General features: G+C 45.5%; 3 protein-coding genes across 5 annotated transcripts; 2 read left to right on the top strand and 1 right to left on the bottom strand.

The window, feature by feature from the left end:
• Positions 1–2,913: 2,913 nt before the first annotated feature.
• SMARCD2 (SWI/SNF related, matrix associated, actin dependent regulator of chromatin, subfamily d, member 2) lies at positions 2,914–14,584 on the top strand. The gene is made up of 13 exons (XM_044673941.1): positions 2,914–3,453; positions 10,366–10,550; positions 10,761–10,803; positions 11,134–11,256; positions 11,423–11,581; positions 11,763–11,858; positions 12,026–12,127; positions 12,219–12,380; positions 12,612–12,709; positions 12,846–12,981; positions 13,132–13,254; positions 13,428–13,529; positions 13,659–14,584. Exons 1-13 carry the CDS (start codon positions 3,238–3,240, stop codon positions 13,710–13,712), a joined length of 1,599 nt encoding a protein of 532 aa, XP_044529876.1. The 5' UTR covers positions 2,914–3,237; the 3' UTR covers positions 13,713–14,584.
• Positions 14,585–14,627: 43 nt separating this feature from the next.
• Positions 14,628–18,802, bottom strand: PSMC5 (proteasome 26S subunit, ATPase 5). Of its 2 annotated transcripts, none has more exons than XM_044673943.1 (12): positions 18,742–18,802; positions 18,219–18,293; positions 17,246–17,315; positions 16,640–16,737; positions 16,374–16,430; positions 16,039–16,269; positions 15,735–15,861; positions 15,403–15,593; positions 15,213–15,311; positions 15,014–15,124; positions 14,840–14,926; positions 14,628–14,735 (listed from the first exon to the last, which is right to left on the bottom strand). In XM_044673943.1, the coding sequence occupies exons 1-12, from the start codon at positions 18,763–18,765 to the stop codon at positions 14,682–14,684; spliced, it is 1,224 nt and encodes a 407-aa protein (XP_044529878.1). In that variant the 5' UTR covers positions 18,766–18,802; the 3' UTR covers positions 14,628–14,681. The 2 variants fall into 2 exon arrangements, with proteins under 2 accessions (XP_044529878.1, XP_044529877.1); XM_044673942.1 differs by having other exon boundaries at positions 18,219–18,290; positions 18,742–18,786.
• Positions 18,803–19,409: 607 nt separating this feature from the next.
• Positions 19,410–27,652, top strand: FTSJ3 (FtsJ RNA 2'-O-methyltransferase 3). 2 transcript variants are annotated; one of them, XM_044673940.1, is made up of 20 exons: positions 19,410–19,491; positions 19,572–19,677; positions 20,568–20,614; positions 20,716–20,795; positions 21,536–21,635; positions 21,712–21,906; positions 22,007–22,122; positions 22,244–22,348; positions 22,445–22,545; positions 22,802–22,882; positions 22,982–23,131; positions 23,554–23,689; positions 24,839–25,026; positions 25,209–25,326; positions 25,864–26,117; positions 26,247–26,326; positions 26,424–26,523; positions 26,613–26,796; positions 26,890–26,984; positions 27,190–27,652. In XM_044673940.1, the coding sequence occupies exons 1-20, from the start codon at positions 19,425–19,427 to the stop codon at positions 27,392–27,394; spliced, it is 2,508 nt and encodes an 835-aa protein (XP_044529875.1). In that variant the 5' UTR covers positions 19,410–19,424; the 3' UTR covers positions 27,395–27,652. The 2 variants fall into 2 exon arrangements, with proteins under 2 accessions (XP_044529875.1, XP_044529874.1); XM_044673939.1 differs by having other exon boundaries at positions 26,238–26,326; positions 27,190–27,651.
• Positions 27,653–27,761: the final 109 nt, after the last annotated feature.

Genomic DNA, 27,761 nt, shown 5'->3' with positions numbered 1-27,761 from the left:
TTTTTAGAATTTGACAACAAAATGCTGACTAGTACCTTTTGACTCTACTACAGTTTCAGTTGTAACTATACTTCAGTACAAAGAGTAATAGTGAGGAACAAGAATCCCTCCAGAGGATGATCACAAGGGCACACACAGATTTTGAGCTAGAAACCATGCAATATAGATCTAGACTTTTAAAGTTTTGAAAAATTCTATCTATCTCCAAAGAAGAGAACTAATGGACTCTGAACAACAAAGGAAGCAGATTTTTTTTCTCATTATACTTACTTTCCGACCCCTCAACATGGTCAATGTAGAAATGTTTAGCCTATGTCTAATATGGTAATGTTTAGTGTGACTTTTCTTTTAATTCAAAGATATTTTATTTTCCCAATTATATATAATAATTTTTAACATACATTTTCTGAAATAAGATCCAAATTGTCTCCTTCCCTTTTTTCCCTCCCCCTTCTCAGAGATAATAAACATTTTGATCTGGATTATATACTTATTATCATAGCATGACTTTTTAAAAGAAGAAATCTAGTCCAGCTCCCTTATTATACAGAAAAACTAAATTTTTCCGAGGGAAATGACTTGCCAAAATCACATACATATTAAGTGGAAGAGGTGGTATGCACATATACCTGATTGACTAGGAATAAACAATGAAAAGGGCAGATATCTACATATGAACCTGAGTCAGTCTCTACAGTGCCAGGCACCCTGCTAAGCAGTGGGGATACAGAAAGGAAAGGTAATCTCTATTTGACAGGAATTTACAATCTAATGGGGGAAGACCACACATTGTTTCATTGTTCTATTTACATAATTGTAGTCATTGTGCATTTTGTTTCTGAGACTCTGCTTACTCCACTGTGCATCAGCTCATGGAAGTGTTTTGATGCTTTTAGGTATTTATAATAGCCATGGATTTCCTACAGCATTGTGTTCTTCTGTTATATTCACTACAATTGGTTGAGCCATTCTTCCTTTTCTCCCTCCCCTATCTGGGGTGAGGCAAGAGAAGGGGGAGGAACTGAACTCAGTCTGGGTGTGGATGGGGCATGGCACTCAGTCTCTAAAAGGTTTGCCATCATCGCCTTATATAAAGATAAGGTCAAAATGGATGTATGATTTAGACATGAAGAGCAATATCATAAGTAAATTAGAGGAACACTGGATAGTGTACCTGACAGATCTATAGAAAATGGAAGAATTTATGAACAAACGAGATCGAGAACATTATAAGCTGTAAAATGAATAATTTTGGTTATATTAAATTAAAATGCTTTTGTACAAATTCAATATAATCGAGATTAGAAGGGAAACAACAAATTCAGGAAAAGTTTTTATAACAAATTTCTCTGATAAAGGTTGAATTCCTCAAATCTATAAAGAACTAAGTTAAATTTATAAGAATACAAGTCATTCCCCAGTTGAAAAATGATCAAAGGATCTATCAAACAATTTTCAGATGAAGAAATCAAAGTTATCAATAATCATATGAAAAAAATGTTCTAAAAAAATTTTGTTTCCTTTTCTTTGCTACTGCATAAAACTCAAACTCCTTAAGTGCTGTAAAGGAAGGTTGATGAGATGCTTCCTCCATCAACCCCCTTTACAATGCATGTCAGAAGCTTTTTTTGTGAAGGAATCCTGCAGTGATACTTCATGCTACAAACAGCACTTCTGTGTCAAGCAAGATTAGAGTTAGGATTAAAATAATACAATATAATGATTGGTGAGGTCCTCCTGGAACCTCCATTTTGGGAAATGACCCTGATCAGTCAGTCCTGCTTTGCTATGGAGACTTTGCCATCATGCTTCATCTGGCCTCTTCCTCCATCCCTATGGCATCCTTCTCCCATTAGTGAGTTCCTACTTGAACCTTTGCTTTGAAGAAAAGCAAACTTTCCAACTTTCATTCTCTGACTTTCACCCACAGGCCACTGCATACCTCCAACCCCCTCAACTCCTTTTAATTTTTGTCTTTCCCTTATAGAAAAATAATAGCAGTACAGCTAGGAAAACGCAGTGAATAGGGTGTTGGTCGTGATACATACTAGCTATGTGACCCTGGGTAAGTCACTTCACCCAGTTGCTTCTGTGTCCTCATTAAAATAGGGAGAGCAATAGTACTTAACTCCCAGGGTGGTTGGGAGGATCAGATGAGATAGTGTCGTACAGTGCCAGACAAGTAGCAAGTGCTAGATCATTATCTGTTATTATTCACTTGAATCTAAATTCCTTGAGGGCTAGGGCTCTCTTTATTTTTGCTCCTATTTGTATCCCCAGGGCTTAGCACAACGCTGGGTACATAGTAAGGATTTAATAAATGCCTACTGACTTAACCTGTTGACAGTCAATAAATGTTTAACCTAATGTGGATAACTAACCAATCATACAAGTCTAAAGGAATCAGTTTCTTTCAAGTAGGGCCACATCCCCAAGCCCAATCTCTGAGAAGCGGGTGAATGGTTGCAGACTGGAAGGGCTGGTTTGTTAGCATCTTTGTCTCATTGCTGACTTTCTCTTTTTCTGGCGAAAGAATGGGGAAACTGCCCTAGGGCACACCCCAGGCTTTGGGTCTTAAGCAGAATTTAGGAGTTGGTTAGAAGAGGGTGAAGGCGCCAATCGAGCCCCGCCAGGGGTCTTCCCCTTTCCTTTTCAGCAGGGGGCGGGAACAGAGCAGGAAGGCGGAAGAGGCAACTGACGGGCGGGGGATGGGGGGAAGGAGGCGGGGTTCTGGCGAAGGGAAAGAGGGGAGCCGGCAGTTAGAGGCGGTTCTCGCGAGGGGCGGGATTTGAGGGGGTGAACTTGGATTGGGTGAAACAGGAGATATAGGCGGGGCCTAGCCCGGGGCTGGGCGGAGTCGGTAGTTTGTTGCTGTCAGCGGGAAGTAGGGACACTCTCGGCCCCTCCCCCCCAACTCCGGCCCTTCACCCCTTCCTTCGAGAGCTGGATTTACCGCAGGCGGACGCGGTACCGAGCCCGGGTCTGAATTTTCCCGCTCCCTCCTCCCTCCCCCCAGCCTAGGAGCGGAGGTAGGACCGACCCGATCCGCAGCGGACCCGTGCGGAGTTTGGAACCCGGATCAGGAAATCTCGGGACCCAGATCGGGAAATCCCGGAGCCTGGATCAGCAAAGACCGGAGCTAGTACCCGGAAGCCCCGGAGCGCGGATTACGGAGCGGGTTCTCCGGGCGCGGAGCCCGGAACCTGGATCGCGGCTGAGACCAGGCGGGACGGAACGATGTCGGGCCGCGGCGCGGGCGGGTTCCCGCTGCCCCCGCTGAGCCCCGGTGGGGGGGCGGTGGCGGCGGCCCTAGGGGCCCCTCCGCCCCCTACAGGGCCTGGGATGATCCCAGGAGCGGCGTTGAGGGGCCCGGGGCCTGCTGGCGGCGCTGGGGGGCCCGGGGCCGCCGCCTTTCGCCCCATCGGGCCCGCGGGACCCGCGGCGCAGTACCAGGTGCGGGGGCCCGAAGTCGGGGCGGGGCAACCGGGGACCGGGTGCTGTGGGTCTAGGCGAACACTCTACCCAGAGAGAAAGCGGGGCTTACAGTGCCAAGTTCAAGGGTCACTCCCCAACCTGGGGTCAAGGCCAACTACAGTTAGAGTGGGGGGGGCTGGAAAACAACACCAAGACTCAGGCCCCCCCAGGGCCATTGGCTTCCCAAGATAAGGGCAGCCTCCTAGAATCGTAGACGTTTAGCTGGAAGGGAACTCAGAGGTCATCCAGGCATACTCCTTCCCCCATTTTACAGATGAAGAAATTGAGAACGGAGAGGTTAAGTCACTTGGCCGAGGTTACATAGTAAGTGTAGGATTTGAATCCAAATCTTCTGATGCCAAGGCCAGCACTGTGGGAAGGGAAGGTGGGGATGGGGGTGAAGGGAGATTTAGAGAACATGTGAACCTGTATAAGGCTTAGGTTGTCACTTAAAGGAAATCTAGTTTGGGCACATGAAAGGCTGGTGAAGGGGTAAATGAATATGTGTGGGTGGAAATGGAACTAGGAGAGAGAATGGGGTGTTGCTATCCGAAGGGGAAATTAGTCAGGGCTTGAAGTGTAAGGTGCTCCCTCATATTTCTCACAAGAAGAAAGGAATGCTGGATTTCTGCAGAAAGATGGACAGATTGGGAGAGCTTAGTTTCCTTGGGGTGGGATGCCTATGATGGAAGCCCCATTGCAGGAGGGAGGTTTCCTAGGAAGCTTTTGTTTCAGGCCTTTTCTATGCTGTTTTTTTGTTTTGTTTTGTTTTCCTAGCGTTATGAGCTGGTACTGAATTATCTTGTCTTGGCTTGTTAGGATTTTATGTAACTCACTGCTGCTTTTTTTGGAGGGAAAGATGGTTACCACTGACAGGAAGCTGAGAATTAGGTTGAGTTGACCTCTTTCTCATGTACTGGGACCAGAGAATTGTCTCCAGAGGAGGTCCAGGAGATTTCCTCCATCGAGTTTTTCAAGAAATGGGATATACCTGAGTTAAAGCAGGGATAAATTGTCAGGAAGGGACCCCCAAGCCCAAGACAGCCCAGCTCCAGTCCAGGGACAAGCAGGCATTCTACTTAGCATTTGGTTTTCATTTAACCTGAGAACTGATTGGAGAAAGAGGGTCTGAGGTCTGAGTCCAGGCCTGGGCATAGAGGAGTCTAGAAAAAGGTGGGAGTTCTGAAGGATGAGTTAAGTTAAAAAGCTGTATAACCATTTCTGCCTCACTCTTTACTGCCCCACCTGTCTTAAGAGCTACCCCCAGATGGGCACTCCTAGAGGTTACAGGCAATGCCAGGCAGGGATTTGTTCTAGAATTTAGTTAGTTGAGGCCTCACACCCAAATAATCTAGTTCTCCAGTCTCTTAGTTGTTCTAGATTGTTCATGAATACTTTTTTTTTTAAACCCTTAACTTCTGTGTATTGGCTCCTTGGTGGAAGAGTGGTAAGGGTGGGCAATGGGGGTCAAGTGACTTGCCCAGGGTCACACAGCTGGGAAGTGTCTGAGGCCAGATTTGAACCTAGGACCTCTCGTCTCTAGGCCTGTTTCTCAATCCACTGAGCTACCCAGCTGCCCCGTTCATGAATACTTATGAGAGTTATATCCCCCTCTCTCCCTGCTACACACCTATTTCATTTCTGTCCACTTTTGACTGTGTTTTTAAAGGCTTAACTACCTACCTTAGCATTGAATTTTCTTTGCTGATCTTCCAGTCTTCTGCAGTTGGAATTACCTCTGTTCTTTTCTCCCTAAGTCTCTAGACCAGTGATTCCCAAACTGGACGCCACCGCCCCCTGGTGGGTGCTGCAGTGATCCAGGGAAGGGGTGATGGCCACAGGTGCATTTGGGGGCAATGAATAACTGTAAGGGGGCTGTGATAGTATGTGACAGGGGGCACTAAGTAATATTTTTTCTGGAAAGGGGGCGGTAGGCCAAAAAAGTTTGGGAACCACTGATCTAGACAGATGGCACTAGAAGGGAAGCAGCTTACTGAGGGTCAGAGAACACCTATGTATTCTATCAGGGCTCTCAGATGATAACTATTGACAGCATTTTCCCTCTTCTTACCTTTTCCAATTGGCTGTATATAATAACGCTATATTGATCCTGGTCCCACGGCTCTTAGGAAACAGTCTATCTCTCCTACTGCCTACCTGCCTTGCTCATGATGACTTTTACAGGGATGGTTCTGAGGAGGTCCCTAAACAAAATAGTTCTCTAGACCTGTCAAATTTGATTTGAATTGCTAGTATCCTGGGCAGCTTCAAGCCTAGAACTGACTAAGAGTTGAACAAACACCTTTCCCACTTTGAGATGACTGAATGGGATTGAGTTATATTCCTTCTGAACTTTCTCTCTCTAACTCCCTCCCTTCCCACTCTATCTCAGGAGGATTGATCCTACTGTGAAATTCATGGGAATAGCCTTGAATAAGACAAGTTCAGAATCAGCCAGGCTGTTTAATTTATGAGATGTTAGGGAACCAGTACTCCCTAGCTCAGGTAGGGAAAGACAGATCAGGATGAATTTGTTAGGGCTGGGTCAGAAGGCCTTTCTGGGTCCTGGCTAGCTAGCTGACCTAAGGACTTGGGGGAGGGGGGAAAGGGGAAGCCTTCCCTAAGCTCTGTCCTAGACTAGCTAAAGGAATTCTTGGGGTTAGAGAGCTTTGTAATGGAGGATCAGTTCTACCAGAGATTAGACCTGAGGGAATAGAGATTCCAAGGTGCTGTAGGGAAAATTGAGTTGGTGTATTTAAACAGCTCAGCAGTAGTCCCTTAAAAACAACTGTTGTCCCTTTGAAACCTTTATAGGTATGAAGGAGTAGTCTTCAACTTTCAGCTGAGACTCTTTTGGTCTATAGCAGGGTCACTAAGGTGCATTTGGGCTCCTAAAAAGTTGCTGTATGGAGCCTTTTTGCAAGGGTGCACTGACACTGGGCTTCATTCTCTACCCCTAACCAGCCAATTTTATCTTAGTCTTATGTCCTGATTCCTGTAAGTGATAAGGCCTGAACCAGTTCTTGATTCTGGCTCATATTCTGTTCAAGGAAGATGATATATCCCAGATAGTGGGGAAGTGGAATGGGGGTGGGGGTTAAGTATAGGGTAAAGTGTTCCCAGAACCAGTCTAGATAGACCAGGGGAAACAGCTTGTGCCCTAATTAGGGAACTGAGTCTGGAGCTCTGGGTTTCAGATTGTTTCTTGGAAGATGGAATAGTTTTCTTAAACCAAGTTATAATCTAGGAAGAATTTGGGGGAGGAATTGAGGCAAGCTAGGACATGATACTGTAAGGTGGTCTCTTTTCGGTAAGCTTATAACTCATCCTCCATATGGGAGAGGCCTGAGTCTAAGGCTAGGAAATCTGGAACAGATGTTTAGACCAGAACATTTACTCAATCCTGCCTTGTCTTTTCAGCTAGGCATTTCCTAGGTACCTACTAAGAATGAGGGTAGATGGTGCTCTGGAGACTGAGGAATCTTGAGGGAATGTCCCTTTATACTCCTCCCTCCTATTAATGCCAAGCACTGGATTAGCTGGGCTGAGATATATAGGGCTTAAGGAGTAGAGTTGAGGTCACAACGGTTTAACCAGGTACTTGGAAGCAAATGATCACACTATCAACAAGCATTTATTTATTTTTATTTTTTTTTAAACCCTTGTACTTCGGTGTATTGTCTCATAGGTGGAAGATTGGTAAGGGTGGGTAATGGGGGTCAAGTGACTTGCCCAGGGTCACACAGCTGGGAAGTGGCTGAGGCCGGGTTTGAACCTAGGACCTCCTGTCTCTAGGCCTGACTCTCACTCCACTGAGCTATCCAGCTGCCATCAACAAGCATTTATTAAGTGATTATGTCCCAAGTACTCTACTAGTTCAAGGGAGAAAAAATAAGAGTAAAATATACCCTCAAAGAATTTATATGCCATGGGGAGAAATAAAAGAAATACAGGATCATTTTGTAGGGGGTGGGGAGTGGGATAATTAACATCAGGGGAATTAAGAGGCCATGTGGGTAAGTAGCCCAGTGGATAGAACACCAGGCCTGGAGACAGGGGGTTCTGAGTTCAAATGTGTCCTTAGAGACTTCCTAATTTTGTGAACTTGGGCAAGTCACAAGTCAGTTGCCTAGCCCTTCTGACTCTTCTGCTTTAGAACTGATACTTAATTTCAATGCTAAGAGTTTTTAAAAAAGGGGGTGGGGGCAGGTATTGAAGGTGGTATTTGAGCTGGGCCTTGAAGAGGCTAAGGATTTGCAGAATCAGAAGTGAGGAGGGAGTACACAGAGATAGGAGATGGAATGTCTTTCATGTGTCTTTTAACTGCCAGAAGGCCAGGTGAGCTGCAAAGTGTAGGAGGGAGAGGTGTTTATTGTAATACAGGAACCTTAGATTGGAGACAGGCAGTGAAGGACTCTAAATGCCAAACAGAACAGTTTGTATTTGATCCTAGAAGTAATGGAGAGCCATTGGGCTTTATTGAGCAGTGGAGACTTCACAAATATAACTTTGGCAACTATGTGAAGAATGGATTGGATTGGAGTAGCTAGGTGGTTTGATGGATAGAGAGTCAAGCCTAGAGATGGGAGGTCCTGGGTTCAAATATGGCCTTGGACACTTCCAAGCTGTGTGACCGTGGGCAAGTCACTTAACCCCCAGTGCCTAGCCCTTACTGTTCTTCTGCCTTAGAACCAATACATAGTTTTGATTCTAAGATGGAAGGTAAGGGCTTTAAAAAAAAAAAAAAAGAATGAATTGGATTGGGGAGAGACCTGTGGGAAGAAAGCCAATTAGCAGGCTATTGTATTAGTTTAGTCTAGGGGCAAGGAAGGCCTAAACCAGAATTGTAGGCATATGAGTGGAAGGAGGGCCACAAAGGTGAGGAAGGGATGTAGTAGAAGAAACTACAAGACTTGGAAAATTCATGGATGTGTGGAATGAAGGATAGAATTCAGGGGAACTTTGAGATTGTAAAGTTAAGTGACTGGTAGGATAGTGGTGCCCTCGACAGAAATAGGGACATTTAGAAGAGAAATGGATTTCTGAGGGCAAAATTTTGGGTTCTGATTAGACATGTTGAATTTGAGGTGCCTATAAGACATTAAAGTTGGGAATGTCCACTAAGCATTTGCTGGTGTAGGACTGGACCACAGATGAGAGAAAGGAAGACTGGATATATTGATCTATAAATTATTTGCATAGAAATAACAATTGAACCCTTGGGTCTTGAATGAGATAACCAAGTGGAAAAAAATGCCAGAAAGAGAGCTTAGATATCCTCAGTAAGAGCAGCAAATATATCCTGCAGAGGAGTTGGAGTAAGAGCAATCAAATAGGTAAGAAGATAGCCAAGAGGGAGCCATGTCCTGAAAGAATGAGAAGAGTATTTAGGAGTTAGTGTTATCCTTGTCAGTGTCAGGTGCTTCGGAGATGTCAAAAAGGAAGAGGATTGGGAAGAATCTATGGGTGTGGCAATTAAGAGATCCTTGGTGATTTTGGAGACAGCAGTTTTAGGTAAGTGGATAAGACTGGAAGCCAAATTACCAAGAAATGAGAAGTGAGAGGAGAGAAGAGGAGACCAAAAATGTACAGGTTTTGTTTTTTTTTCCCTAGGAATTTTTTTGTAAAGGGAACAGAGAGATATAGGACAGTAGCTGGAGGGAATTTTAGAGTCAAGCAGGAGAATACTGCCCAAACTGCAACCCATATGCTATATATGAGATCCATGCCTTACTCCAGACAGGGGAAGGAGGAAGCGCTCCCATTGGGCTGCTAGGCAGAGGGGTACATGATAAGAGAAATTTTCTCAGGCATATGTGGAGAAAGGGAATGGAACACCCCAGCACACGTGCCATAGGTTTACCAACATGGCACTAGAGAATGGGCCAGTAGAGAGAAACTGAAGAGAGAGAGATAGAGTTGATAGTGAAGAAAATATGCTGGACAGTAGTGGATAGGGTCAAGGAGAGAAGCAGAGTCATCTTCTCTCCTACAGGTTCCCTAAGTGTCTAAGCTTTGAGGGAAAGTTTCAACTGGGTTAAGTATCTAGGGTATTTCAGAGTCTCACTGCCTCTCCTTTGTTCTTTCCCCCTACTTTCCAAATCTCTTTGCAGAGAGTGGGAGGTGTGTAGGAATCCTTCTTTGCCCTTTTAGCCTTTCCATAGACACAGTCCCTGTTGTTAGTCTTACCTCTCATTGTTTGGTGGTATTGGTGGCACTGGTAGATTGTTTTCTCTGAATCCTAGTGGATTTGTCAGGGAGTTGGAGGTAGGAGGAGCTGCTTGTCGTTTTGACCTCCTCACTATGTTACCTACTCTCTTTAGTCCAGCTACATTATCAGTATTAGCCTGGCTATATCTAACATAACAGATGGCAGTTTATAGACTAGAAAGGCCTAGCTAGAATGTTTTCCGTAGCTTGCACTGTAAGCTAGAGCAGAAGGGAGAGTTTCTGTGGTCCCAGGTGAAAGGCTCTTGACAGGTTGCTCTGAGCCTTCAGGAAAAGTAGCCTGGGGAAAGGTAAGCACAGCCTGCTGGGAACTTGAACCTGAAAGAGGTTGGTTTCCTCCCCCCAGTTCACTCTCTAGAGGAGAGATTTTCCTCTTGTTCTTTGTGCTCTGGTAAGGCTGCTCCCATCCTATTCGCTGGCACAACTGCCTGGGCGGTTGGTGGGGGTGGGGCAGGTGTGGCTTATATTTTTGCATTCAGGCGCCTGCTCCCCTTTGTCTTCCACTGAGTCATCTCACTGTGCGGACTAGTCAAAGCCCTCTGGAACCCTGGGTGGGAAATGTGCCATTAAGTGACCAAGAGGACCAGGATGGAGGGGATGAGCGGAAGGTTTTGTCGAGCATACCCAGTAACCTTTGCCCCAACTGTTCCACTTTCTCCACAGCGTCCTGGTATGTCTCCAGGAAGCAGGATGCCTATGAGTGGCCTACAGGTGGGACCCCCATCTGGCTCTCCCTTTGGCACAGCCTCTCCACTTCGGCCTGGGATGCCACCTACTATGATGGACCCATTCCGGAAACGTCTGCTTGTGCCCCAGCCCCAGCCTCCAATGCCCACCCAGCGCCGAGGGTAAGTCCTAACTTTTCCTTGCCCTCCCTACCACTACCTTTCCTGACAAGACAAGGATTTCTCCTTGGCCTGAGAAAGGAAGTGAATAAGGCTCCTTTTCTGTCAGTTCTCTCCCAGGAGAAGATTGAGAGGCTAGGATAGTGTAAGGAGGTATGGGGAAAGATGGCCTATGAAGTCATTAAGTTCTTGATATCTCTCCTTTCTTCCCAGGCTAAAGAGAAGAAAGATGGCAGATAAGGTTCTACCTCAGCGAGTAAGTATTAGTCTTGGGATCCTGGAAAGCCTTGTTGGTGACTAACAGGGGGAGAGAAGTGAGAGTATTCCCTTAAATTGTATATACTATAGTGCAGTGGAAAGACCATTAATTGTAAGAAGTACAGAACCTGAAACTTACTGCTTGTGTGACTTTGGACAAGTTAGTTAACCTTTTGCCTTCATCTGTAAAATGAAGGATTTGTATTAGATAGTCCTAGATCTTTGATCCATAAGTGCACTGTATATAGCCGATATGGAGTTAGGTAGATAATTAAAGGTTGGAAACTAGCTTTTTGATACTTCTCTTCCTCCCTTCCCCAACCACAAGATCCGGGAGCTAGTCCCAGAGTCTCAGGCATACATGGACCTCTTGGCCTTTGAGCGTAAATTGGACCAAACAATTGCTCGTAAACGAATGGAAATCCAGGAGGCCATCAAAAAACCATTGACGGTGTGTATGTTCCCTATTCCATTCCTCCCAAAATTCTCTTGCCTTTACTCTAGTGTCAGTGATCCAGAGCAGTCACTGGGGTGGGGGCGGGGCAGGGTTGTTGGATTTTCCCCTACTTTCATCAGTCTTTTTACAGTTAATCCTTTTACCTTGTCTCTTTATTTAGCAAAAACGAAAACTTCGAATTTACATTTCTAATACATTCAGCCCCAGCAAGGCAGAAGGTGAAGGGTCAGGAGCTTCAGTGGGAACCCCAGGAGCAGTTCCAGCAGGGGACAAAGTGGCCTCTTGGGAACTTCGTGTGGAGGGGAAGCTACTGGATGATGTGAGTTGAAAATGAGTGGGGTTTGTGAGGAGAGAACAGAAGGGACATATAATGGAGATATTGTTTCTTCTGTTATTTCCTGAAAGGCCCAAATCCCCCTCAATACCAGGACTGGAATGGGCCTCACTTTTGTTAGGCAGGGTTCAGGTAACTAATTAAGCCTCTCCTTCCCATCTTTCAGCCCAGCAAACAGAAGAGGAAGTTTTCTTCATTTTTTAAGAGCCTGGTCATTGAGCTGGACAAGGAGCTTTATGGACCTGATAACCATCTGGTGGAGGTGAGAGCAGCCTAAGCCAAGGGGAGAGTAAGGTGATATGTGAACTTTGGGCCACAGCCTTGGGAACCACACTTTGATGTGTTTGGAGGAACACAGAATTGGCTCTAGTCCCATATGTGGGGAAAGCATTTGTATTGTTTCATACAACAGACCCTTCTCCCCATCAGTGGCACCGTTTGCCTACAACCCAAGAGACAGATGGCTTCCAAGTGAAACGCCCTGGGGACCTTAACGTCAAGTGTACCCTTCTGCTTATGCTGGACCATCAGGTGATTTCCCCAGAGCATCTCTTTGGCGAATACATAGTTGCCTGTGTGGCAGCTGGGTTTCTGCTCTGACTTTACCTTGGTCTCTCCACAGCCACCCCAATACAAGCTGGACCCTCGGTTGGCTCGGCTACTTGGTGTACATACCCAGACCCGAGCTGCCATCATGCAGGCACTGTGGCTGTACATCAAGCATAATCAGCTACAGGATGGGCACGAACACGAGTACATCAACTGTAACCGCTACTTTCGCCAGGTCAACACTCCAGCATTTCCCTTCTCTGCCCTCTCATGCTCTCTGCTCATTCCTTCCATGCCAGCTTCCCTGAGTCCTTATTCAGATAGCTTCTGCTTCACATCACTCTAAGATTGCTGATCCTGTAGGCCCTGGAATGTCCCATGTACTTTTCCCAGATATTAACCACTTCCCCCCTTCCCCCCTCGCCAAAGCCTGGTTTTATCTTACCCTAGTTGCTCCCTTCCTTAGATCTTTAGTTGTGGGCGTCTTCGTTTCTCTGAGATACCCATGAAACTGGCTGGGCTGCTGCAGCATCCAGATCCCATTGTCATCAACCATGTCATCAGGTAAGTGGGGACTTAGAAGGACCACTCTTATGTCTATCCTTTAGGAAAATGGTGAACCCTTTTGTTGGTGGTGGATACTCCCCAGATCTGTGATTTATATCTTGTCCCTATCCTTTCCCTTCATGATTTGGCATAGTGTGGACCCCAATGATCAGAAGAAGACAGCTTGTTATGATATTGATGTTGAGGTAGATGACCCACTCAAGGCACAGATGAGCAACTTTCTAGCCTCCACCACCAACCAACAGGAGATTGCATCTCTGGACATTAAGGTAGGCCTTTGCTCTAAAAGGGTAAGGTATGATAGTATCTCCTTGCCCCCACATACCCCTTTGGGATGGGGTTTCTGTTCTTATGCTTTGAATTCAGGGCTTTGAGCAGAACCCCAGGGAAAATGGGTTACCTGACACAACTCTCCTCAGATCCATGAAACCATTGAGTCCATTAATCAGCTGAAGACTCAGAGGGATTTCATGCTCAGTTTCAGCACTGACCCACAGGACTTCATTCAGGAGTGGTTGCGTTCTCAGCGAAGAGATCTCAAGGTATGAGGGGATGGATGAGGGAAGGAGAGAATATATCATCTTGACTCCTAACTTGTTTGGCAAGAGAGTGACCTTGGAGCTTGTACCAGCTGGGCTGCCAACCCATCATTCCATCCTAACACCTTTGATGGATTGTTAAAGTTGTTCTCATGGTTTCTGCTATCTCCTAACAGATTATCACAGATGTGATAGGCAACCCAGAGGAAGAAAGGAGAGCTGCTTTCTACCATCAGCCCTGGGCCCAGGAAGCTGTGGGGAGGCACATTTTTGCCAAGGTGAGGATTAGGCCAAGTTTCCTCCCAGTAGGCCTAGATGAAAAAGGCTAGTCTTCCATTTCTTTCCTCTGATGAATTTGTAGATCTCAGAATCACCCATTTCCCCCCCACTCCTCTCCCAACTCTCAGGTGCAGCAGCGCAGGCAAGAACTGGAACAGGTGCTGGGAATTCGCCTGACCTAGCAGCTCAGGGAACCTTCTTTGTTCCTGCATCCACTCCCTTCTCAGACTGGAATGGTGCCACCCTCTGCCCCACTTGGGGTTAGAGGGAGGTGGGATAGGATGGGGTGGAGAAGACTCCGCCACCTCATCTCCTCAGCTTTAGTTGCATAAATGTAGTCATAGGATTCATAGTCGCTTGGGCCCTACAGCCTTATTATTCACTTTTGCGTTGGCTTTAATTGGGTTCAGCAGATGCCTCCTCTGCCCTTATGGGCAGGCCTGAGCAGGACCTCTGGGGGCTGTGGCAACCCTAGGGGGTTGGGCTTTGACAATGTAATTGCAAAATTTCAGAACCAAATACCCCTGGGTTTTTATGTTTACAGGTGTTGACCTCATGGAGGTCAGAACTGGCTCCAGGGAGCCAGACTGGGGTAAGAGGGCATATCCCAGACTCTCCTTGGCCTTTTCTAAACCAAAGTTCTTTGCCATTCCCACAAGCCCAGTGTCACTGCTGGTCTCTTCCTTTCCTTCAGGTATTTGCACTATTTGGGGAACAGGTTTTTCTAAGTGGGAAACACCTTTTTGTACAGGGATAGGTTGGGGGTTTTCCAAGGAGCTCTACCTGGTGCCTCCCCTTCATTTTCTTAATCTATGCAAGCGGCTCAAGGGCTCCGGCCGCCATCATCTCCTTGGGTGGCAGATGGGCAGTGGTCCCATAGAAGACTTCACTCCTTTGGCTTGAGAAAAGGGCAAGGGAGGTTTGGATGTCTGCATGGTGGAGGGGAAGGGTGTTGCTGCTCCTTTGGGGCTAAAGGGAGGGCAGTGAAAAGGGCGGGCGGCAAGTACCATTTTGGGCTAGTTTGGAAATTTCCAAATAAATACATTTTTGTTTACTGGTGTCTTCTGGGTTGGAATGAAAGACAGCAAAGACTAGAATCATTGGAGAAGGGTCCCAGAGAGTTTTATTTGGGAGATGTAAGGCTGACCACTTCATTTCCATAATTTCTTGATGGACATGTTCTTCTCACTATCTTTCTGCATGACCTGAAGGAAGAAATGATAGGCTGTTGTAATAATCCTATCCCTCCTTTAACAAAGTTATAGGTCAGAGTATATTATGATGGCTTCCCCAGTCACAGCCTCTTTACCTTGGCTACTGCCATCTCAAAGTCTTCTTGGGTGACGTGGACACGCCTTTCACGGAGGGCATACATTCCAGCTTCTGTGCATACACCCTGCAAATAAAAAAAAAATCAGATTGGAAGACACCATGACTCGTCCTCAACAGGACCCTCAGATCTCAAGTCCTAAAACATCGTTACCTTCACTTCAGCCCCTGATGCCCCAGGCATGAGCTCTGCAATTTTCCGTAGATTGATGCCTCGAGTCAGGTTCATTTTCCGAGAATGAATCTTCAAGATATCCAGTCGTGCCTATAGTGGTAGAGAGGAGAGGGAAGCCTTGAGCACTACACTCACCCCTTCTTAAGACAGCTTTCTCTGGGTACTCTCTACCACCAACCTCCTCATTAGGGGGCGGGAACTCAATCTTCCTGTCAATTCTCCCAGGGCGAAGTAGAGCAGAGTCCAGGATGTCAATTCTGTTGGTGGCCATGATAACCTGTAGGAGGCAAGAGGGTTCATCAGCTGTCTTTATTCTCTTTCCTAGAGCTAGGTTCTATCCTTTTTCCCCCCTGCCTGCTCCAACCCACCTTGATGTTCTTAGTGGCTTCAAAACCATCCAATTGGTTGAGCAGCTCTAGCATTGTTCGCTGTACTTCACTGTCCCCACCAGAGCCACCTTCTAGCCTTGAGGAGCCAATGGAGTCAATCTCATCCATAAAGATAATGGAAGGAGCATGTTCTCGGGCCATGACAAACAATTCCCGAACCATTCGTGCCCCTGAAATACACAAACTTACGTCAAGAGCTGAATGCCAAAAGGTGGATGGGCAGCAGCAGAGAAAGATTCTTGGCTGGCCTCTTAACCTCAGTTCAACTGAGGTTACCTTCTCATGACTTTATCATTGCCTATCATTCTTACCTTCACCAATGAATTTCTGTACCAATTCTGAGCCTGAGACACGAATAAAGGTGCAGTCAGTGTGATGAGCCACAGCCCGAGCCAAGAGAGTTTTGCCAGTACCTGGAGGTCCATACAACAGCACACCCTAGGCAGGGTAGGTGAAACTCAAGTCATCTCACAGTAAAGACCACTCCAATTATCCCAAATCCCAGTAAATGTTTTTCGGGCACAACTGTCTCTGACCCAACCTCTCTTTGTGACTTTCGTGGTTCAAGGCACTGCCTAGAACTTCTAACTCCCCCAGGAAAATCCCATCCCTCACCTTGGGTTGTGCAATGCCTAGTGCCTCAAAGAGCTCAGGATGTTTAACAGGCAATTCAATCACTTCTTTGATCTCCTTAATCTGTTTGTCTAGGCCACCGATCATCTCATAGGTAGAATCAGGCACCTTTTCCACCATCATTAAGGACACCAATGGGTCTACTTTGTTGGGTAGAATTTTGTGCAGGGTGTAGCTGTCATTTCGCAGGGCCACGCGGCAATTGGGTGTCACCTGGTTGTGGTGAATAGGTCATTTTAGGAGATAACATCACTACAGTATAGCACAGACAGGCCCTAGCCCCTCATCCCCTGAATTCCTGGAACTGCTACACTTACATCATTGATGTCGATGTTCTTATCTACATCCACCACAAACTTCCCCTCAGGATGTACCTAGAGAGAGAAGCTTGTTAGTTTTCTAAGTGGTACCAGCCTCCCTCCATCCCAGGTACCAAGCCATACAATCAAGGAAAGGCAGAAGAATGTTAAAAGAACATATATTTTTTCTATTAGCCAGCATGATGTGACATTGTTCCCCAAATATCTATCTAAGGGATAAGAATATAAAAAAGAAACTCTGCCCCCGAGATCAAACTCTGTACCTTGACCAAAACTTTCTTTTTATCCATAGCTCGGACCACTTCTCCCACATAGGACCCCTGCTCCTGTAACAGCTGCAGCTCCTCCCGTAGTAGGCGCACTGGAGTAGAAACAAATATGAGCCATTTTGGGGTTATCTTGCTAATGTTTTGCTAAATAGCTCAACACATTACCTGATTCCCAATCCAATTAATATGAGCACTACTGTGGAACCTTTCCAATATATCTGAAGCAGGAAGTAATGATAATCATAATGTTAATCACATGCTTTTTCTATTCAGTGGTTTTACTTGTGTCTGACTCTTGGTGACCCCAATGGGGTTTTCTTGGCAAAGATACTGGAGTGCTTTGCCATTTTTCCCCTAGTTCATTTTACATGAGGAAACAGACAAACGGGGTTTCATGATTTGCTGAGGGTCACATAGACAGGAAGTGTCTGAGGTCGGATTTGAACGCAGGAAGAAGAGTCTTCCTGACTCCAGGACTGGTACTCTATCCACTGTGCTACCTAGCTGCCCAGTTAGATGTTATTTTGTGTTAAGATGTGATGTGTAGTAAAGGTACCAGAACCCAGAATCTATGAATTAGTCACAACTCTAAGCTCTTACCTTTTGCATTTAGCTCATTTCTTTGTGCTTGTAGACGACGGAGGTTTTGACTCTTGTCATTAACAATCAGCTATAATGGACAGAGTACAAATGATAAAATCTGTAGGCAAGTAACTAGAAACAGCATCCTAGCCAAATTCTCTCAAGATGGTTGTAAGGAAAAATAAGGCACAATGCACCTGGTCTCAGAGTCTAGCAAACTGATTACACCCATTTTGCTCTATCTTCTCAAGAGTACTGCTGTGATTCAATAAGATCCAATGAAAAGCCTGCTTAATTCTATCCTAGAAATCATAGGCCTTTTCAAAGTGGGTTCCAAAATACTGGAGGAATTTTTTTTTAAGCCCAGGTTGACATTTCACTAAAACAATGAAGTCTCTAATAAAGACCATATAGATCTCAACCCTACCTCTACTAACGGGATACCTTATCTACCCTAAAAAAGCATCAAAGCCCCCCAGTGAAGTTTAGAAATATTCCTTTCAGTATGTCTTCATTCCATCTAGTGTCTATTCTTAGAGTTCCTCTATGAATTAGAATACTGACTTGTCCATCTTGCTTGAATTCAGACCTCAAACAAGTTTTCCTACTCTTTTAAAAACTCATCTCCCATCATATCTGGCAGCCCAATTCCCCATGCCTTCTCTCTTGTCTCACTTCTTTCTGAACCCAGCAATTCTTTCAGAATATCCTGGGAAGAATCTTAGAAGTGAATTTCTCTTCCCTTTCCCCCAAATTTGACCCCTATTCCCATAATACTTATATCTCCTCCCTCCCCATCAATCCAGTTCTTAACCTAATTGATGGTAAGGATGATTATTCTCAAAATGACATACATATATGTGTGTGTATATATATATATACACACACACACACACACACACACACACACACACACACACAGGCTCACATATTTATATGTATCTCACATACATATGCCTTCAACCCCGTCCCATCTCTCTAGTGGCCTCACCTGAAGTTCCTCGATTTTTGACAGGTAATACTGTCGCAGTCCACTCCCTGCCTTGCCTTCCTCCAACTCCATCTGCTGAAAAAATGTTATCAAATAACATTTTGTGGGAGTGCCTACGGCACAGAGACCTGTGAGGCAGGCGCTGGTTTGGGTCAGGAGGGGAGCAAACTCACTTCTTGCCCTCCCAGACCTTACGATCAATCTGAGGGAAAGCAACACAAACACACATACACACACGAATACCAATCACGCGGAAAGGGACGAAGGTGCCCCGCCATCCTACTGTGGTCCCTGCGATCCGGGCGCAGGGCCTCATTCCTAGCTCTTTCCGCGGGCCTGATCCAGCCGTGGCGGCTCTGACAAAGCAAGTTGGCCCTTGGGGAAGCACCCGCCCCAGCTCGGGCTGGTCTCCTGCCTCCATCGAGTCTGAACCAGATTCCGACTTATCCCTCGCCTCGATGGGAATTCCAAATCCTGTCCGGCCCCACAATTCCTTGCCCTAGCCCCGCCATAGCCTCCTTACCTGCTCCGGTCCATCCAGCGCCATCTTCCCTCCACAGAGCCGGATGCCGGCATCCAAGAGAGGTTCTGGGCGCAAGCGCAGAAGGGCGGGAGCGTCCGCGGCCGTGGCCCGCAGAATAAAGCTTCCGGGGCAAGGGGCGAGGAAGTGAACGTGAGCAAAAATCTTATTGGGAAGGTCGGAAATCCTTGCTTGGGAGAGGGAATGAGTGCGGAATGAGACCTGAAAATGCTCTTCCTCAACACTCTCTTGACAACACTCTCCTGGCTTCTATCACTTCAACACCCATTATCAGAGTCCTAGCTTTATTTCTATGGGATCGGGAGAGGGAGGAGGAAGAAATCTTGAAGACATCACTTCCTGTCCCTGTCTTCCGTAGCAATTAGATGACCTCAAAAGTCCCGCCCTATTGTAAAATCCCATCGTCCTATCAAAAACAACAACAACAAAAGCCGTTACCGAAAGCTTGGACAAATTCAAGATGGTTGAAGGGGCGGAGTCTTTACGGAAGAGCGACTGCGACCAAGAAGGGAGGAAGTGCTTTCCCAGTCTACACGTGCCCCCAGAAGTTTGACTGAAAGTACTTCTGGATTTTGGAAAGTGCTTTCTCCGACTCAGTGATTCCCGGGAAAGGGGATTCCGGATTTTCCCCCGGACAGGGCTGAGGGATATTTCCATCTTGCGCCATGGGGAAGAAGGGCAAAGTCGGGAAGAGCCGGCGGGACAAGTTCTACCACTTGGCAAAGGAGACCGGTGAGTTGGGGGGTACCCTGCGGGGCTTCTGGGCCTCCCTCGGCCCCGCCTCCGCTCACTAGGCCTTATTCCTTCCCCAGGCTTCCGTTCCCGCTCCGCCTTTAAGTTGATCCAGCTGAATCGCCGCTTCCAGTTCTTGCAGAAAGCCCGGGCCTTGCTGGACCTGTGCGCGGCGCCTGGGGGATGGTGGGTTATCGCTGCCCCTTCCTTGGGCATTTAATCACCGCCTCCGGGAAACCTTTCCTTCCAACCCCATGGCTGCTTTCCTTGCAACGTAGGCCAGGGACTTCGTAGGGGTTTCGATGTTCCAATTTTTTTTTTTTTCAGGATTAGTGTTTTAAAGGTCTTATTCAAGTATGTTTCTACACGTAATCGACAATATCTTTGTGTTCCTAGGTACCCGAACTATATCCTCGGAAACTGATTTCCTTAGCAATCCCAATGATTGGTATTTGTCTCTTCCCCCCACCCACCCCAGTGCCCTTCATAGATTTTAGAAATGTGATTGGCATAGAAGATTTAACAAAAGAATTTGAAAGTTATTTTACCAACTTTCCCCCACAATGACAACAAAACCTACCCTTCCTTCATGGTAGCAGAAACAGATTTCTTTACATATGAGGAAAGACAACTTTTTTGTTTATAACCAGTTACACGTAATACATTTTCACATGTTTTCCGAAGTTACATGATGTCTTCCTTCTCTCCCTTCTCCCCCTTCCTAGAGCTGGCAAGCAATTTGATCAGGGTTATACCTCTGTTGTCATGCAGAACATTTCCATATTCGTTTTTTTTTTTTAAACCCTTAACTTCTGTGTATTGGCTCTTAGGTGGAAGAGTGGTAAGGGTGGGCAATGGGGGTCAAGTGACTTGCCCAGGGTCACACAGCTGGGAAGTGTCTGAGGCCAGATTTGAACCTAGGACCTCCCATCTCTAGGCCTGGCTCTTAATCCACCGAACTACCCAGCTCCCCCTCCATATTCATTTTTCCTCCCCTCCCCTCATCCTGTTAAGTGACTGAGAGATGCAGGGAAGAATTTTTGAGTATTTTTTAATTACATTTTTTAATTCTCCAGGCTGCAGGTGGCTTCCAAGTTTATGCCAGTGTCCAGCCTTATTGTGGGTAAGTGTTAAGGTGTCACTCCTGGCTGCTTGGTGTGGGGAGTTTGGGATTCTGTCTCCCATGTAGTAGCTTAGATCTCACTGTTTTGTTTTTTCCCCTAGGGGTGGACCTGGTTCCAATTAAGCCCATTCCCAATGTGGTTACACTGCAAGAGGATATCACAACTGAAAAGTGCCGCCAAGTAAGCCTTCCTTCCTCAGTGCTTTCATACCTTGTCATCATTCTCAGTGGTTTATTTGGGGATTCTAAGCCACTATCCTCACCCCTACTCCCTGACTCCTCCCACCTTTGGGAACCCTTTCCATAGGAGAAAGAACTTTGACCTAATGAAGGGAAAAACATTTGGTAAGCACTTAACTTTTTGCCAAGCACTGAGTATATAATTCAAATTGAAGATGATCTTTGTAGTGGCACAGAGCATACTTATTCAATGCGTTTGGGTTCTGGTAAGAAAAATGGCAGAGTAAAGTGAAGCATAGCTGAATCTAGGCCTAGTTATAGTGGGGGCTGGGGAGGGGGTATTCTGAGGATGAAATGCTGTGGGGTTTGAGGGAAATTGGTAGTTGATGTAGAGCTGGTGGAGGGATGATGAAGTAAAAATGAATAGTGTGGAGCCAGGTCCATATGTTCTTTGTAATCTGATTGGATTTTTCATCATGGATTTCTTCAGTTATGAGAAATACAGATACATAACGGGGAGGGGGTTTGGGACCCTTTTTTTACCCCAAACTAATATCCAGTGCAATTGTGCTATTTATATGAGGCTAATTATGTGTTATTCTTGATTTTAGCCAGTCCCCATTGTTATGTCCAAATGTGTTCTTTGAATAAAAGCATTTATTAAACCTTTGAAATGGCTTAGGCTATAGGGAAGATCTAATGATTAGCTAAGAGATGTGACATTCTATTTCCTTTCTCTAGGCTCTCAGGAAGGAGCTAAAGACTTGGAAGGTTGATGTTGTGCTCAATGATGGGGCTCCTAACGTAGGGGCTAGCTGGGTCCATGATGCTTACTCACAAGGTGCCTAAGGAGAATTGGGGTTGGGCTTATTCACAAGTTCTGAGCTCCCTAGCTGACAAGTCTTGATTCCTCTTAGCCCACCTGACCTTGATGGCACTTCGTCTGACTTGTGATTTCCTGGCACGTGGTGGCTGCTTTATCACTAAGGTTTTCCGCTCCCGTGACTACCAACCCCTTCTCTGGATTTTCCAGCAGCTATTTCGCCATGTTCAGGCAACTAAGCCCCAGGCCTCTCGACAGGAATCTGCAGAGATCTTTGTGGTCTGCCAGGGTGAGCTCTCCTTTATATTCTCTAGTCTACTCTTCTCCTATGCCCTTTTTCTTTCTCAGAGTGTTCTCTTCATCTTTTTCTCTCTGCACATATCTTCCAGGTTTCCTGGCTCCTGATAAGATTGACAGTAAATTCTTTGACCCCAAATTTGCCTTTAAAGAGGTTGAAGTTCAGGCCAAGACTGTGACTGAATTGGTAACCAAGAAGAAGCCCAAGGTATGCATGTAGAAAAGAAATGGACGTACCCTGAAATTTCTTGAGAGGGAGAAGAAATGTGGACCATTGAGAATTCAAAGGAGACTTCTGTTTGTTCTCTGTTTCTTTCCTATCCCACTAGGCTGAGGGCTATGCTGAAGGTGACCTTACTCTCTATCATCGGGTCTCTATCACTGACTTCCTCCGAGCTGCCAATCCTGTTGACTTCCTCTCCAAAGCTAGTGAGGTATGTCTGGGAAAGGGATATGTGGAAAAGTTGCCCTAACCCATCAAGGAAGTTTACTTTCGGCTTCTCTGATTATCTTCCTTCCTTGCTGAGCAGATCATGCTGGATGATAAGGAATTGGAGCAGCATCCAGCCACTAGTGAGGATGTAAAGGTGTACTGCCAGGACATCAAAGTGCTAGGGCGAAAAGAGCTCAGGTATGAGGACAGACATCCCAAATTATGTGACTGGGAAGGACCTTGGGAGCAAGCCTAAGTTTGAGAGGAAGTAGAACCCAATGAGGTTTGAGGGGAAAATGTAACTTGGTTTTCTCAGAGTTGGAAAACTGTGTCAGAAATTTGGGGTTGGGGCAAAGCATTGAACTTAATTTATCTGATTGTAAGTTTTATGCATCCTGTGAGGCATTTAATGATGATAGGGTTGGGGCAGTTAGTAATGGAGCTTTTGCAACAGGTCCCTACTGAATTGGAGAACAAAGCTTCGTCGATTCGTGGCCAAGAAATTAAAAGATCAGGCAAAGTTACTGGACATCAGGTGAGCTGAGGTCAGAGTAGAACAAAAGATTTGAGGAGGATTGGGAAAGAACCTTTGAAACTGAATGTGCCCTCATTCATATGCTTGCCTCCACTGCAGTCTGAGCTCTGGAGAGGAGGAGGAGGAGAAGGAAGAGGAACAAAAAGAAGGAAAAAAGACAACAGTTGCTGCTGAGGATGCTGAGGAGGAGGAGGAGTTGGACAGGGCTCTTGCAGAAATGAAGGCCCAGGAGGTAGCAGAGCTGAAGAGGTGAGAAGCATGGGAGTGGCCTGGCCTTATAAGTAGGGAAGGCAGAGAACTATCCTAGGGCACAAAGGATAAGGATGTACTGGAAGACATAATTTTTTAAGAAAATATCTTTTACAAATATACAAAAAAGCCAGCATTCATAGCATTTACTTTGTGACATTAAGACGATCTTACTTTTACTAGAAGATTTGAGTCATCATATCATAGGTTCACAGTTCACAACTTCAGTTTTCATGTGTGTCTAGGGCTTGTTTATAACTAATCCTAGATTTGATTGGCTTGAGGTTCTTGGCTTTTGAGTTACCAGATGTGGGAGAGGCTTGTGGGGTTTGGAAAAAGCAGCCTTTTTCGGGGGGGGGGGGGGGAGGGGAACTCTTGATGCCTGGAGTTCACCAGTTGATTCCATGGGTACTATTATCCAGGAAGAAAAAAAAGCTGCTTCAGGAGCAGAGGAAACAACGTGAGCGAGTAGAACTAAAGATGGATTTGCCTGGAGTGTCCATTGCAGATGATGGTGAAACTGGGATGTTTTCCCTGCGCACAATCCGTGGCCACCAGGTGGGATGGGTGGGGGGTGTGTTTTGGGGCTATTTAGTATATGTGGAATATCTTGAGACTATAGACCTCTTGTGCATACCAAATACTATCTTTCCAAAATAATATCAATGATTCATTATTTTAAAAATTAGCCTCGTTTTGCAAAATCTCACTATACTGTCATTTGGCTGATCATTTTTTTTATACTCTTCCTACAGAATTGACTGATTCACCTAGAATTATTTTATTATATTGACTTTGTAACTTGTGATTATAGAATGTGAAAAACCCAGGGCTAAGAATTGGAATATATGGATTGTTGTGCTGAGTCAAACATGCATGTAATTGGTATGATATGCTGAAACGGTGAGGGCTAAGAATGGGATAAGGAGCCTATATACATGCATTAGGGTGAACAGACTTGTTCATGGAGTTTGAGAACATTAGAACCTAAACCAGTTTCTGGAAGGCCTCTCCTGTGATCCAGGGGATCTATCTGCCTTTGGTCCCGAGTTGCTAACTGCTCAACTTTTTTTTAAGTGACTTGGATAAAGATGTGCTTCTGAGATCTGTAGTGACACAAAATTGGGCCATGGACTAAATCTAATACTACACTTCCATCTTTGAAATTCCAGCTCCTACTTTTAGCACCATAAACTCAACTGTAATGAGATAATGGCCAGATTACATAAAAGATCCCAGGCAAGGACTCACCAGTAAGCTGAGTCAGCAGTAAGACAAGGCAGTCAAAACTTAAGGTTTTACTGTCATTTATTGTACCTCCAGAACAAGGGAGGTGTGATAAATCCTCCTGGTTCATGCCAAGTTGTTCAGCCCACATCTGGAGTCTTAGTTCTGAGGTCTACATCCCAGGAAGAATGTTGTCAGGAATGGATATGGAAGTTCAATGAGAAGACCTAGGGAATATGATAAATATTTTCAAGTATTTAAAGAACTGTTATGTGGGAGGATCAGACTTGTTTTGCTTGGCCCCAGAGGTCAAAACCAAGAACTCTAGATGTAAGTTGCGGAAGGAAGTTTTCTATGCATGAAACTATAGCAGTAAATTTTCCAAAAGTGGAATTATGGGCATAAATTGAAGATATAGTACTTTGAAAATGCAAAAGCATCATTTTGATGAGTCCTGGCCTGTCTTCCATCTAACCACAGCTACTACAGGAAGTGGCACAAGGCAATATGGGGACTGCAGACAAATTCCTGTTGGAGGAACCAGAGAGTGATATCTATTTATCTGATGAAGAGAGTGAGGTTGCTGATGATGAATCTCTGGCTAGTGACCTGGACCCTGAAGAGCTTGTGGGAGTTAAGGGATACAAGGCTCCTCCGTCTCAAAAATGGTGAGTCCAGTGTTGGTGGGCCACTATGGTGGTCTGATGATGTTTCTTTCCACTCTTAAACATCATAATACGGAGAAGGGAACATCTTCCGTGAAAGTATCTTAATTGTGAACATTGGTGTGGGAGCCCACAAAAACCTCCCTCCATGCTTAAGAACCTGTGGTCTATTTCTGGGCCCACAGTGTAAAGTTTGCAGAGCAACCGCATCAAGAGGAAGAACAACAAGAGAATCCTCTTTTGGTACCACTGGAGGAAAGGACTGTCCTTCAGGAAGAACAAACCAACCTGTGGTTTTCCAAAGTAAGTGTAAGACCAGATATGGAAATTTGAACTGAGATGGGGATATGAGGTTTGATTTCAGGATTAATAATTGGGAAGGCAGTAGGGGTGGACAGGGTTGCTTCTTTCTGTTCCCCTTTCTTTTTGTTTTAAACCCTTCACTGAGGGCAAGTAGGTGGCTCGGGATAGAAAGCCAGGCCTAGAGACTAGGAGGTCCTGGGTTCAAATGTGACCTCAAACACTTTCTAGCTAAAACCCCCATTGTCTAGAGCCCTTCTGCCTTAGAACCAATATGTAAGTATTGATTCCAAGGAAGAAGGTAAATTGTTTTGTTTCTTGTTTTCAAAAAAAGCAAAATCCCTTATCTTTTATCTTGGTAACAACTAAGGCAGAGTGGTATAGGCTAGGCAAAATGGGGTTAAGTGACTTGCCCAGGGCCACAGCTAGGAAGTGTCTTGGATCAGATATGAACCTGGGACCTTCTGGCTCTAGGGTTCTAACTATTGTGTTACTAGCTGCCCTCCCTTCTCTTGGTTCTGAAGCGCTTCCTTGTTGCAGGGTGGTTTTGCTGGGATTGAAGATGATGAAGATCAGGCTGTGGAGATAAGCCAGGCTCAGCTGTTGTATGAGAGCCACTGTAAAGAAAAACAGAAACTCCAGCCAAAGCCTATGAATTCAAAAAGTGCAGAGGTGCCTCCCCAACATCAGGCCCAGAGCACCAGCACAGGAGAGCCAGTCATTGAAGAAAATGCAGCCACTTCTGCTAGAGAGACCAGCAGTTCAGACAGTGATAGCAGCAGTGAAGATGAGAGGTGAGAGCCTCATATGGTGATGGTCCAAAGAGAATGCCATCTCCCTGCCCATTTCTCAAATGGTTCCCTTCTTTCGTCAGGGAAGGGGATTTGAGCAGGCTCATGCTTTCTTTCCAATAGAAAATTAAGTAAAGGTCCCCGAGGTAAGAAGCGAGGCCATTTGATAGAGCCAGAAGATGGATTTGTGGTGGTGCCTATTGAGAATCCAGGTAAGAGGGCCAGAGTTCTACTTCCTTGGGAAGGTAGATAGGGGCATTCTGGGAAAATAAGCCTATTGGGTACTGAACTCTAAAACTGTTCCCTTAGTCAAACGCCAGATATTGAACCCAGAAGGTCTAGCTCTTGGTGCCATGATTGCCTCTTCCCGGAAAGCACGGCGAGATCTCATAGATGACTCCTTTAGTAGGTATGAAGATTAGGAATTATGGGGAAGGATGGGCTCTAGGTGAGTGGACAGCTACTTTAAGAAAGCAATGGGTACTTTTTTTCATCTAGGTATACATACAATGAGGAGGAAGAGGACCTCCCTGAGTGGTTTGTGCAAGATGAAAAGCAGTATCGAATTCGGCCATTGCCCTTGGATAAAAAGACAGTGGAGGAGTACCGGAAACGCTGGCGTGAAATTAATGCTCGGCCCATCAAAAAAGTGGCTGAGGCCAAGGCCCGAAAGAAACGTAGAGTAAGTGATAGTGTTTTCCAAGGCCCTTGGCAGGCTCAAGTTTTCCTCCAACTGGCTAAAAAGCAGTCATGTAACCAAGGATTTTACCCATAGATGTTAAAGAAAATGGAGCAGACTAAGCGGAAGGCAGAGGCTGTGGTAAATACAGTGGACATCTCTGAGCGGGAGAAGATGGCCCAGTTGCGAAGGTGAAGTAGAACTAAAGGGTGGTTGGGTCTAGAACATAAAACTTCTTGGTCTTGGGACCCCTTTACTTTCTTAAAAACAGAACCCACCGGCCCCATGGAGATTTTAAGTGGATTTTTATCTACTACTTTTTCCATATTATAAATTAGAAGTTTTCATGTTTTGAGCAAAGGAAGGAGAGTTTCAATTTGCACTTTCCTTTTGCAGCCTCTACAAGAAGGCTGGGCTTGGCAAGGAGAAACGCCAGGTTACCTATGTTGTGGCTAAAAAAGGTGTGGGTCGGAAGGTAAGAAGACCTGCTGGAGTCAAAGGTCACTTTAAAGTGGTGGATACAAGGATGAAAAAGGACCTGAGGGCACAACAACGGAAGGAGCAGCAGCACAAAGGCCACAAAGGCAGGAGGAGGAAGTGAAAGACAGGATCCAGAAGGATTATAGAGAATTGCTGAGCTATTTCCTCTTCCTAGGACCTGGACAAGTTTCAAACTTGCCTCATTTTTTCTGTGGAAAGAAAAGCTGATGTTCATATCACAGCCCTCTGTAGTTAATGGTTTTCTGGTACTGGTCACTGACCAATATTTTGTACTGTTCTGTTCCCTTGTGAGAAAAGGCAACTATGGAAAATAAAAGCTTCAAAAAAGGTAGAGGTATAAATTTAAGGGGACACATTCAGGAGTCTAAATTCTGCATCTGACTTGTCAAGGGACTTCTCTATACTGATTTAAACTCCTTCCTACCACCCCAAAGTATGGTCTCATCAGAGATGGCATAGGGTATTAC

Source organism: Gracilinanus agilis, chromosome 4 (assembly GCF_016433145.1).
Source record: "Gracilinanus agilis isolate LMUSP501 chromosome 4, AgileGrace, whole genome shotgun sequence".
Lineage (NCBI taxonomy): Eukaryota > Metazoa > Chordata > Mammalia > Didelphimorphia > Didelphidae > Gracilinanus > Gracilinanus agilis.
This window is presented reverse-complemented; position numbering and strand designations above follow the sequence as displayed.